We start from the raw sequence: 13,063 nt of genomic DNA on the forward strand, positions 1-13,063 counted from the left end.
TTTTCTTCTTCTTTTTGCCATGGGTCCAGGGCCAGTCACATGATCAGCATCACATTTACTTGGGCTCTTAGACAAAGGTGGGTTTAGAGCCACAGCAAGATAATTTCCCTCAATCTTTGAAGTCAGATAATTGGGGGGAAACCATACAGATTTCTTGGCAGACCATCCTTCTTTAGAGGTCAGATATCTGGGGGGAAGGCATAGAGATTTTTTGGCAGATCTTCCTTTTAGAGGGAGTCATCCTCTGTTACGAAAAATGAAACACCTGCTGTTTACTTCCCTTCTGCTCTCCTCATGGATTAATATTTCTTCTCTTTATGAATCATCAGCATTCTTGGAGCTGGTATGCTTGAGATAAATGACATATTTACAATAATTGCAATAATTATTCCTGATTAATTCCTTCTGCTGAACTGATGTGTGACAAAGGAACACCAGAGAGCATTTGTGCATGAAATTATACACAAATACAAAGATGAAAAGCTTGCAAAATCATTAACAGAAATGAACTGAATGGACAGGATCAAGCATGCCAACCCTTTTGTTAGCCGCCCATGATTTTTATGTCACATGTTTTTCGTTGGACAGTCCTTTCTTTCAATGAGCACTCATTCTGTCTCAAAGACAAGAGTATTTGTGCTCACACAAAAGTATCCATTAACTATATGCCACATACCATCCAATCAGGCAATTCTAACAATACCACATGACAAATTGATGACATACAGCAAAGAAAAGGAACCAATTGGAGCATAAACTAATTTGTTCCCATACATTCTTCTCTGCAAGTTCTAATGTCAAATATTCTCCAGGTACTTTCCAGATATTAAAATATTTACTGAATATTTGCTGACTGGTTTCATATGGTGTTTGATTTCAGTATTCCTCAAGTGACATGCAATATTATGAAGTATCTGATAGTCCTTCAGGGTTGACATGTAATGGTATTTAACAGTATTTGATACAGTTCGCAAGTAAAGTTTGTGGCACAGATGAAGTTTGGACTGTGGACTCCTATAACTCTTCATTTCTGCTCTCTATGTTTGACACTTCAGTTACATGTCTTCACCTGTTGCTGAATTTGTGACACAAATCAGCCCCATCTCCTCTTTGCTCAGTCATTTCCAAGGCATGACTTAACTGAGGAACACGTGAAGCAAAAAAGAGACAACATTGTCTCTGAGCAGGTGGAGTGTGCAGAGTATCACTGAAAAAGTACAAAGAGGCCTTACCTACAGGGAATACTGGGAAACTGCCTCCAGATCAGAAGGTGATATTTCCAAACTGACTTGGAGTCCTGGCATCACTTTTTCTATAAATTAAGCATGAACTCCAAAACTTCACCCTTCCCAGATGATTCCTTCCTGCTCTCCCTGCGGTACAGAAGCCTAGAAACCAGTCAGTATCTGCTTGGTTCTACCTCACACACATTTTCTCCTTCCCTGCACACCTGTAGATAATTCTGCTACACAAGGGGCCTTCATCCCACCCCTGGCATATCCATCAACTATCAATTTCATCCTTCAGAACAGAGACACAGCTGATGCTTTGTTTTTCTATCACATGCAACCTGTGACTGAAGCAGTCCTGCAGGAGTCATAACCATCATCCTTTCCATCTGTATACCTATCGTACTTCTGTGTATCAGGTAAACAAACCACCTGGCCTGTATCAGCACACTATTCTTGGTTTGCTTGAAAAATGGATGCAGAAAAACAAGCGGTAGAGTTACCCAGATGTAACATATGCTTACCCAACACAACCAGATGACTGGTGAGGTTTTCATAGAGGCCATGTTTAGTATTGCTTAGGGATATGGTGTAGTTCCCAGCATGCTTTGCTCTCAGATCCCTTATGACCAGTCTGTATTTCAGAGGATCCAGTTCATAGAAGGAGCTGTTCTCAGCAATCAGCTTGCCATCCTTGTACCTATTTTGAACAGCAAAGAAGGTTAATCAAAGATGGTTGAGACAGGCCATGCAGCAAAGTCCAGCCAGAAGATAACCATTTACATTCTCCTTCAACTTAGAGCTGAGTTAGATTTCACTTTCACTGAGGGGATTCGCGTCACCTTGGAAAACATGCCACCACCTGGTGGTAGCAGAACTCCACCACGAGTAGGACCCACCATGAAGCTAGGCCCCATGCTCCCATCGTGGTGGCCGACATTTCCATGGCTGGGGAGGATCAGTGAAGAAGAAGAAGAGTTGGTTTTTATATGCCAACTTTCTCTACCTTTTAAGGAAACTCAAACCAGCTTACAATCTCCTTCCCTTCCTATCTCCACAACAGACACCTTGTGAGGTAGGTGTGGCTGAGAGAGTTCAGAGAGAACTGTGACTAGCCCAAGGTCACCAAGCTGGCTTCAAGTGTAGGTGGGGAAACCAATCCAGTTCACCAGATTAGAGTCCGCTGCTCATGTGGAGGAGTGGGGAATCAAACCAGTTCTCCAGATTAGAGTTCGCCACTCTCAACCACTCTCAACTACACTACACCAGCCCTCACTGCACAGTGGCCCAGGCTCCCTCAGTGAGGTGAGGTGAATGCCAGTGCAGGAGGTGAGGAAACAAAGCACCACCGAGATGCCAGTCCCCAGGACAAGTCACATGCAGAGTCAGTCTTATACAGAAGTCCTCCAATCCGGTGATTTTTGTACACATAGTTGCAAGGGTGGGGGGCTTAGGCAAGATGCTGTCTAGCGGCCCCCTCAGTAAACATAAAATAACTACTAAGAGAGAGGAGCTGGGACACAAAATTCTCCAGGCCCGGGTGTTCTGGAGGACCTAAGAAGTCCCCCTGCCTCCTTTTCCACTCATGCTCTTATGCAGCTTGATGCCCACAGTGACCAGGTTCACCAACGTCTAGAAACCTCTCTAGAGAACCGTAACTACTCATTTTAATCCTGTACCTGACACAAAACCATGGAAAATGTTCTCCTGCAGAAAAAGAGTACTTGCTTTGCTTTCCATGGTGCTATGTTTTTGCTATGCAAAGTTAAATGAGCAATTACAGATTCTTACAAAGGGTTTCGTTCCGCTGAGTTCTTTCCCTCCCCTGTCTCTCCTTTAAATGTGAGTAGGAGGGACACAGGCAATATTTCTCTTTCAGAGGCCCGTGGAGAATTTCAGTAGCATTGCCCCCCCCCCCCATTGTACATACGCAGCACCCTGGTCATGCTCCCTCCAGATGTCTCTCCCAGCAAGGAAGTGGAGATTATCCCTTAGGGCTTGTGACATCTCTGAGGCTACTTCCCACTCCTGGTGGAAGCAGAGGGTCTCAGGGCCTCTGGTGGGCAGGGAGCCTGGCATGTGGGCCTGCAGAGATGCTATACCGGGTTGAACTTTGTTCCCAGACCTGCACAAGGGACACTTTGCCTTTTCCTTCTCCAGGATTTCCCTGCTCATTTTAACAGAGGAGACAGCTGTGTATACACAATGCAGATGGATATTAGTGAGATAGACTTTTCTGTGTACATGTAGGTAGGTGTTGCCAGCTCTGGGTTGAAAAATTCCTGGACATTTGGGGGGAAGAGCCCTAGGAGGGCATGGTTTGGGGAGGGGAGGTACCTCATCAGGGTACAGTCCACCTTTCAAAGCAGCCATTTTCTCCAAGGGAATTGATCTCTATAGATTGGAGATCAATTGTAATTCTGGGAGATGTCTAACCACCAGGAGGTTGGCAACCCTACATGTAGGGCATGCAACAAAGCAACAAAATACATGAGGTTTCCAGTACCATTTAGGAATAAAGTCTCACACAATAGCACCACACCTTAAATTATTTGCCCTTCTGCTCATGGTTGTAGAAAGACAAAAAAGAAAGGTGAAGACAGACAATATTTTGAATGTGGTGGAGGAAGCGGTCTACATTTCACAGTTCATGAACATACATTCAGTCCATCCCCACCCCACTGACGAGAGTGACATCCATTTTCACTCTGCCTTTTCCTCATCGGTCCAAAGGACCACCTTAATACTGACCAGGTCACGTTAGGGCGTGGGAAAGCGTCGACCTTCCAAGCCAGTCTCAGCATCTTCTGCCCTGCTTTAGCCTCGTAGTTCTGTTCTTTCTTGTAGAAAACCTTGAGGAAAGGTTCCCCTTAGGTAAAGAAGAGAAAGAGCCAGTGTTGGTTTGCGGTTTATTTTGCAAAAGAATCTTGGTCACAGATCAAAGCAGTGGGATAACAAGTGCTCTTCCCAATGCTAGCACAGCATTGGGAAGGACAGCAGCCAATCCGGAGATAGCAGAAGGCAAAAGAGGCAAAATGGGCCAGCTGTCAGAACCTTTCAGCTGTCTCTGCTTCAGTGCTTCGCTTGTGTGCAGCTGTATGTGCACAAAGAATGGATTTGCATCTGGATATCCATCTACGTAACTGCAAGAGACAAACAGAGGTGGTGTGCCATTGCCTGCCTCTGCATAATGACTCAGGTATTCCTTGTTGGTCTCCCATCTAAGTACAAACTAGAGCCAACCCTGCTTAGCTTCGAGATCTGATGAAATCAGGCTAACCTGGGCGATCCAGGTCAGGGCCAGTTAGGTAATAGCTACATTCTAAAACAACGACTAGGGTACCTTATTGGCCTTGTCGCATTGTCTGATTTTTCACGCAGTCCATGCTAATAGTGGCCTGAGTGAAACTAGGAAGAGATGCATTGCAAATTCCCAGAAAGCAGCCATCATCCAAATGATGGATTTCTCCAGCTCTAGTCCAGCCTAGCTACAGTGCATGCATCCCTGCTGTTTTGGGCTTGTCTACTGACTGGAAGGAGGCAAGCCAAAGCAATGACTCATGCAGATGCACAGCGGACCACCTCCTCTGAAGGTGAGACCCACCTTGAGCTTCTTGGAGGAAAGAGGTGATAAAGCATTTGTCTCTTCCCTCTTCCAAAGGTAGGTTAGGCTGAGATGACTGGCCCAGAATTACCCAATTCACAACATGGTCCAGCAGGGATCTGAACCCAGATCTCCCCCAATCCTAGTCTGACACGCTAACTTGCATGCCACACTTTTGCTCAGCATGACCTGCCTCCAAGGGTCATCATGAAGAGAAAATGGAAGATAAAGCCAGGTAAGCTCTCCTGATCTCCATGGAGAAATGGGGAACAAATGCCCCTGCCATCTAGAGTGGAACACTCACGAAGCTGCTGTTTATACATTACAGAATACATAGGTTGGGTCTGGGGTCCCCACCTTGTGTCCTGGGTAACAGTTGGGCATGAGTTGCCGGTTCTCCTCAGTTCCCACGTGTGGTGCCCAATTCAGATCGTGGAAAAGGCCTTCCTCCCAGACCCTTTGTTTCAGGATGAAATGGCCCGGGGGGGTGGGCTATTTGGCCCACTAGGGAAACCCAATATTTTCTACTCAGACTGGCAACAGCTCTCCAGGATCTCTGGCAGAGGTCTTTCACATCACCTGCTACTTGATCCTTTTAACTGGTGGTGCCGGGGACTGGACCTGGGACCTCCTGCATGCCAAGCACTGAGGCACAGCCCTGACTCTAGAGAGATAAGAGGCACCACAGAGGCCAGGGCAGCCTGCACAGCAAATATTTCTGACCATCACTGCTTTCCAATCTAGTTACGTTGCAATATGTAGAGTTCCATCTTACTGTATACTGTGACTGTAATGTTGACCTCTAACGCCCTCCTTGTGTTATTGGCGACTTGTCCTCTGCATATGTACAGGCCTTTGTCTTCCATTGAAACATTTGGGATGGTCACATTGCTGGTGCCTTTATACACCGGCTGACTTTGGTCCAAATCTTTTATAGGTTTATGCACCTAAAAGGGAGACAAGAATGCAGTGTCAAACCTGCTGCAAAGAGCATCCCTAAACCTGCCTTGGGCAGAGACTGAGAAAGGCAGGATACAGTTTGCTGAAGATTCCAATCTGTATAATTATGTTTTACAGTATTACAACAAGAACCTATTGTACCAGATGTCTGAGTAATTGGGAATAGAATTTACAACATATACACATGCCTGGTTGGGTTTGAACTGTTTGTATTTGTATTTGTATTCATTAATGTATTTCTGTAAATGTGTGCAGGTTTACAAAGGGTTTTAATTAACCACTGATGAAGGCCCCATAGGCCGAAACGTGTTTGGTATGTGGTTATAGTTATCAACCTCAGGAAATGCCATTGTGCTATTTTAATGCTTTTAAATAATTTTAACTTTTATATAGCGCTTCTAATAAATTATACTTTCAGTATTTATACATAGACTTATATATATTTTCTTTTCACCCAACCTTGGGTATCCAGTGTCAGTTATCAGCAATCATAGTCCCATTAAGATTTGAGCTCAGTTCTAATCCAATTAAAATTTGAGATGGAACTAAATGTTCTGACTGGGGTGGAAACCTTTTCAGAATGGACATGCTATTGTGTGTGTTAAGTGCTGTCAAGTCACTTCTTACTCATGGCGAGTTGGCGACCCTATGAATCAATGACCTCCAAAATGTCCTATTGTTAACAGCCTTGCTCAGGTCTTGCAAACTGAGGGCAGTGGCTTCCTTGCTGTTACCGCATTAGGTATTCCCAGCGATGTATCAAGAGTTTGGAAATGTTATAAAAAATTCTGTTCGCACTTTCAATGTATTCCCACCAATGTATTAAGAGTTTGAAACTGTTATAAAAAATACTGTTCGCACTTAGTTTGGCCCCTTTAGCTGTGAAGACGTCTTCCAACCTTTTTTTAGCTGTGGCATCCAAAAACCCTTTTAAAGTGATGTTTTTAATAACATTTTCAAACTCTTGATACATCGCTGGGAATACCTAGTGCGGTAACAGCCCATGATTGAGTCAATCCATCTCATGTTGGGTCTTCCTCTTTTCTTGATGCCTTCTTCTTTTCCTAGCATCATTGTCTTGTCCAGTGAGACTTGTCTTCTCGTGACCAAAGCATAATGGCCTCTGTTTAGTTATTTTAGCTTCTATGGGCAGTTTGGGCTTGATTTGATCTAGAACCCATTTATTTGATGTTTTGGTGGTCCACAGTATCCGTAAAACTCTCCTCCAACACCACAATTCAAAGAAATTCCTGGTGAGAACTGGGCCTGTTGCAGAAACATGAAACAGGCAGAGGCCTTTCAGTGCACCAGACCCCCTGGAGGTAGGAGACAGCCAGTGCAACAGTGACCTCTTCACAGTGCCACAGCAGATGAGGAAAAGCCTAGTACAGCGTAGGGACAGCCCTGCGATTCTTGCAAGACACCGAGTGGATTGTCAAAGCCATTCCAGCTTCTGCAATCCATTATAGACATTTGATGGAAGAGCTGCCATCATTCCTCTTGCCATCAAAACTGGAGTAGAACTAACAGCGCATTCCTGAAATGCGCCAGCGGACTGACCCAAAGGCCTTTAGGAGGCTGACGAAGGCCTCCGCCGGTGCAAGGGCCCATACCGCCAGCGGCCAGAAGGAGCACGCCGGCATTAGTGGCCCCAGCGCTGGCGTGCAGGCCCAGATGCTGGTTCCTGGCCGCTGCCGAGGCAGCACTGGGCCTGGCTGCCGCCACAGCCTCCCGCCAGCATCTGGCTGCGGCGGCGCCCGGGAGGCGTTCCGGTGCCCCGGGAGGCGTTCACGGGGTGTTCCGGCTTGGGAACGCCCCTTTTTTTTGCGAGATACACCACCTTTTAGCTGGCGTATCTCCCGTGCAACCCTATGAGGCTTAGACTTCCTTGGTGGTCACCCATCCAAGTACTAATCAGGCCCGACTCTGCTGAGCTTCTGAGATCTGACAAGACTGGGCTGGCCTGGGGTTATCCAGGTCAGGACATAATCATTCTTAAAATGCTTAAATGATCTTGGGGGGAAAAGAATTCCCCCTTAGCTTCCCTGTGAGCATCTCTTCAAAGAGGCAAAAACAATCTTATGGCAGTTATATGTCTGTAAAAAAAGTGTTAATGATAGGCAAAAGCTACTGAACTTAAAACTACTTGTTGATATATAACAGTCCCATGAGTTTGAGTAAAAGCACGTCTACATCAGGGCTTGGTGAGAGGGTTCCAGAAATTCCTGTTGGCAAATTTCTGGTTTTCCTTTCATTTCTTTGAAGCACCACTAGGGAATGTAGCCATTCCAGCTAGTGAAGGTAGGTGGCTATGACTCTTCCCTAGGTTGCACTTCAGTATTTGAATGCTGCTCAGAATGCTTCTTACAGTCAAATCCTGATGATATACTCAAGAGTGGAGGTCACAGAGCACTAAGAAACAAAGTGAGAAGCATCCTCTTTCTGTCCCCAGCCAAGGGAAATATTACAATAACTCACTTTCCCCCTTGGAAATTTCCAGTCAAACACAATCCGCCCATTGAAGAACGTTTCGGCCGTGCACATTAGATGCAGAGTTTCTCCAACCAGCAGTTTCTGTGGCGTGGCTTTCAAAGCCAGGTTCTGTATCCGATCCTCTGAAAGATATCAAAGTCAAATATCAAGTGAATGGTATTTTATGAATAGCTGTTTCATGTGCCATCACCCCTCCAACGACTTCAGGTCTTTGTGTTGATTATGCATGCCGTTTCTGACCATCAGAGGTCGCCTCACTCTCATCCTACATTTCCCTGCATTTTTCCTACATTTTTAGTTTTCAAATTTGAGATAAAACATGTCTCTGAAAACACGGGCAAAATGTGGGGAAACGCAGGGAGAGAGCGAGGCGACCTCCGACGGTCGGAAACAGCAGGCATAGTCAGCACAAAGGCAGGTCATTGGAGGGATGACGGCGAGTGACACAGCCATGCATAAAAGACCAAAATTAAAACAACAGACCTTGAAATGCCAATACAAAATTCTTAGAGAATGTTTGGGAAATATCCAAGATATTCTCTGAGAATTCTCTGAGGATTTTTAAGGCACAGTCACACAAGCAAATTCATTGCAGATCTAGCAGGAATCAGACATAGCTCCAGTGATGGGAGTTATGACAGGAAGCCTCATCCATGCTGGCCTTGAGCACACACAGCACATGCAAGTCACTCACCCACTTTCTGTGGCCAGTAGAAGGACGTGTAGGTGACTCCATCAACAACAGCAACACACTTGAGCATGGCACTGAAGAACTCAAAGGAGGGTGAAGTGACCAGGAATCCTTTCTTGGGATCCCAATCCCTCCGCTTCTGGCTGAAAACAGGGGTGGGCGAGTGCTAGGCAAGAAAGAAAGAGATATGAAAAAACAAGTAACCCAGAGGATTGGAGGGCTGTGGCAGGTTAGGTGCAACGGAGTGAAGTAGATTTCCAGTCTAAGCAAGAAAAAGACAGAGATGGGTCACTAGCTGGGAAATTGTAATCATGCAAAACACAACTCTATATTTGTGTCAGTGAAATGTTTTTATGCCCACTGATGCTTCCTGCAGCCATCCAAGTAAATGGGGCACAGTGTAAAAGAGAGGTGGTCTCTCAGAAGAAAATGCTCACCCTTGTCTTTCGTTTTGGTGTAAGGAATGGAAAATGGCGGAGTGGAGGGGAATTGGGAAAAGCTAGGCATGGAGAACACGGACACAGCAAGGCAAAAGGGTCCTTGTTGGGTAGAGACCCTTCTGGGAATGCCATCTGAATTTGAAGGACATGCTGATCTTCTGAGGTGGCTGCATATTCTGAAAAGTTGGGGCAATTCCATGCTGCCAGGGGCAGCATTTTTTGTAGTCCCGGCTGGTTAAGAAACCACTGTTTGCATGCTGCTTTTCCATCTAACTAACGTGCTTTGGAGTCTATTCCTTGTGCTGCCCAGGGGTCCCCAGCTTTTGTGAGCCTGTGGACACCTTTGGAACTCTGACACAGGATGTCACTCACCCACTTTCTGTGGCCAGTAGAAGGACATGTAGGTGACTCTGTCCACAACAGCAACACACTTGAGCATGGCACTGAAGAATTCAAAGGAGGCAAAATGGCTTGCCTTCAGTCACAGAGTGAAGATCCTTGTGCTGGGGAGGCAGCTGCCACCAAAGCAACGTTTGTTTGTTTTTTTAAAAAAAAAAATCTGCACAGCTATTCAGAGGTCTTTCTGGAGAAAAGCCCCACCTGGCCTTGCTCACTTTCTAAAAACACTTGGTGGGCACCAGAAAAGATAAGGTGTCAGAGGGCACCATGGCGCCTATAGGAACCATGTTGGGGACCCCTGGCCTGGCCATGCCATTCCAGATGGGTTAAAAGCAGCACAGGAAGCACTTTGGCCCACCTGGCAGGTACCCCTTGAGAGAGAAGTGAAAAGATCTTCCTTTCCCCACTTTCAATGCCTCAACTGGTGCAGGTTAGCGAGGGGGAAGAGCAAACAGCAGAAGATGCAGAGTGTGGATCCCCAATTGGCCACCCGATTTACAGTGTCACCTTTTCTATTTTGTAAGACCAACAGAGGACCAGCTTGGTACATGTAGGATGATGCCATAACAGTCACATCCAAGATGCTATGGCGACTGACCCAGCATTACTTCTGCGCACAAAAAAAGCCACAGCGGACTGCCCCCAGAGCAGTTCACTGCGACTGTGTGCATCACATCCTTCTGTTGGTCCCTCTTTGGTGAACAAATCAGCCTCCACAGCGATGATTTACCCGCCCTCCCCACCCCCAGTATTAGCTTTATATTAGGGAGTAAAATGTCGAAAGCTTCAATTTCGGGCTCAGCCCTGGGAACTAATCTGATTCAGCTGACTTGTGGAGTTAGGATCTTTTCAGCATTAGCAGTCTGTACACTTCCCCATAAATATTTAAAGGGTATGGAGTGCAGTCATTTCAAAGTATAATGGAAACATAAGAAATGTAATTTGTGATGGAAAAGTACATTTGCTACAGGAATAATAATACTGAATAAAGTTGAATATTATGACTTTGTGGTGGAGTGTGTCTGATGGTCAGAAAAATGGGGAGGAAAAATGCTTTTAGACCTACAGGTTTAAATTCTTCATGACAGCATTAAAAATATGTAAGTGCTTACACAGGAAGAAAAGCAAGGCAGGTATCTAGCCATCACTTGAAAAGATATTATGGTATTTCACCTCTCCACTGTAGTTTATCACTGGTCAGTGATTAATTTGGGAAGAGGATGTTCTAAATTTGTCTGATCACTGGACTCCTTCCTTCCCTGCCCCCTCAACTTCCCCTGAGTACAGGAAACAGCCAGAATGGCTCCACATAACATTCCCAGACAAGGCAAAACAACAAATAGTATTTCCTTAAATGGCAACAGCATGACGGGGGCCCACAGTAAACACACACACCTCCAGCAGGAGCTTCAGCCCCTTCGACCGAGTCTTCTTTGTGGCCAAGAGATACCTTCCTTTTGACCTGAGCTCCCCACCCCCGCCCCCATTTGTTTCCTTTCTTTGGCCCAGATTTTTAGTAGCTTGGAATGGAAACATTCATTCATCCATCTGAAAAGCTCCTAGAAAGACAGGGGCCTACCATTCAGTACCAAGAAATGACCGGAAAGGAAGTTTGATGCAAAGCCAGGTGGGAAAAGATCATGACCTTACAAGGCTGAGGTTGGGAAACTATCTCAAGGTTCCAGAGAGGCTGCAAGGCCAATATTTGCCCTTAGTGCAGACTTTCCCACTGTATTCCAGTGGTAAGAGGCAACATCTATGCGCTGCTTGTTGACCCAGCAGATGAACTGGTTGGCCACTATATGAAACAGAGTGCTGGACAAACCACTCCTCTGACCCAGCAAGGCACTTCTTATATTTTCATGCTACCTTTAATGGTTTGAACATTTAGTGGAAGAGCCAAAGTTGGAAGAAGTCCCCCCAGACTTCCAACTTGGCCAAGTGGAGCTGTTGTATTCTGGCCAGCAACTATGACTGAAAAAAAGGACCCCCTAAAAAGTAACACTCACCAGCCACAGGTCCGGTATAACATCTGGCGAGGTGACACGGCAAGGCACAATGACCACTTCAGTGGCATTATGGATATAGATCACTTCAGGATGTTTTGGGTGGGGGTCAACAAAAGGTTTCTTGTTATCTGCAGGACATAGAAAGAGAACAACACAGACGGGCAGACAGATGGGTTTAGTTATTGCTCAATAATTGGGGGGGGGGGGGGCTCGCTCAGACAGAGGTATTAAGCTTAGATAGGAATAAGCCCTGCCAGGGAAGGATCAGCATGGCTTCTGTCCAACGGAGTCCTGCCTCAACATGTATTTCCTTGGGATTCTTCTGTGACCCTGGTCATACCCAACAGTGCCTAAGCCATTAATTCTTATAATGGACATTGAATAGGGAGGAGCTGGTTTCCTTACTTAGGAGGGATCTATCTGAGATGCAAAGATGAGCCCCTGCTACGGAGGCACCAGCCAGCAGAGCAGGAGCGGGTGGGAATGGTGTCTGCACATATCTGCTGCTGCTGTGCTCACTGCTCCCACAGCCCCACCTCTGCTCCTCCCCCTTCCTCCATGGCACCTGTGCATATGCACTTTGGCCCTGCTCACAGCCCAGAAACCAGCCTTTCCCTTTACTCTTCCTTCTCCAACTGAGCTGTGCTATAATGCTACAGGGCAACCCAGTAGAGCAAGGAAACAACTCTTTCAAGGACCAAAATGGGAGGGGGGACAGTGTGGGCCCCTGCCGTTTTGACAACGGGGCTTACCTTGACCCCCTCCCCACTGTGGCTTCAGAGGAGCATCCCAACCAGCAGTTTCCCCTTTCAACCAGATGGAAGTAGGATTATCTTTAAGCAAATTTAATGGGGAAAGAAATAAGAGTTGGTTAGTAGACATCACACCCCTATTGTCTAAACTGCAGAATACCCTTCTTTTAGTACCCTTCAGTTTTCAATGGGTTTTTGTAACCCCTGAAGTGGTAGAACTCTTGCTGGTGGATTAACTTTTCCAAGCCCTGCAATATATCATGCTACTGGTGTATTAAATAGTCTTACAGCCAGTGTGGTGTACTGGTTAAGGTGTCGAACTAGGACCTGGGAAACCCAGGTTCAAATCCCCACTAGTGCCATGGAAACTTGCTGGGTGACCTTGGGCCAGTCACACACTCTCAGCCTCGACCCTGGCAAGTATTTGGATGGGAGACCTCCAAAGAATACCAGGGGCATGACGCAGAGACAGGCAGTGGCAAAGCA

The 13,063-nt window shown here is 46.1% G+C and overlaps 1 protein-coding gene across 1 annotated transcript in view; it reads right to left on the reverse strand.

Moving 5' to 3' along the window:
* The window catches only part of LOC130486469 (vascular endothelial growth factor receptor kdr-like), a 194,306-nt gene that overhangs the window by 151,011 nt on the left and 30,232 nt on the right, over positions 1 to 13,063 (reverse strand). The window contains exons 4-9 of the mRNA XM_056859739.1: positions 11,826 to 11,953; positions 8,981 to 9,143; positions 8,272 to 8,408; positions 5,609 to 5,780; positions 3,981 to 4,098; positions 1,754 to 1,929 (exon numbers count right to left, since the gene is read on the reverse strand). Of these exons, the coding sequence (XP_056715717.1) occupies positions 1,754 to 1,929; positions 3,981 to 4,098; positions 5,609 to 5,780; positions 8,272 to 8,408; positions 8,981 to 9,143; positions 11,826 to 11,953 (894 nt within the window). The remainder of the gene's footprint in view (positions 1 to 1,753; positions 1,930 to 3,980; positions 4,099 to 5,608; positions 5,781 to 8,271; positions 8,409 to 8,980; positions 9,144 to 11,825; positions 11,954 to 13,063) is intronic.

The sequence above is a fragment of the Euleptes europaea genome, chromosome 13, assembly GCF_029931775.1.
Source record: "Euleptes europaea isolate rEulEur1 chromosome 13, rEulEur1.hap1, whole genome shotgun sequence".
Taxonomy (NCBI): Eukaryota; Metazoa; Chordata; class Lepidosauria; order Squamata; family Sphaerodactylidae; genus Euleptes; species Euleptes europaea.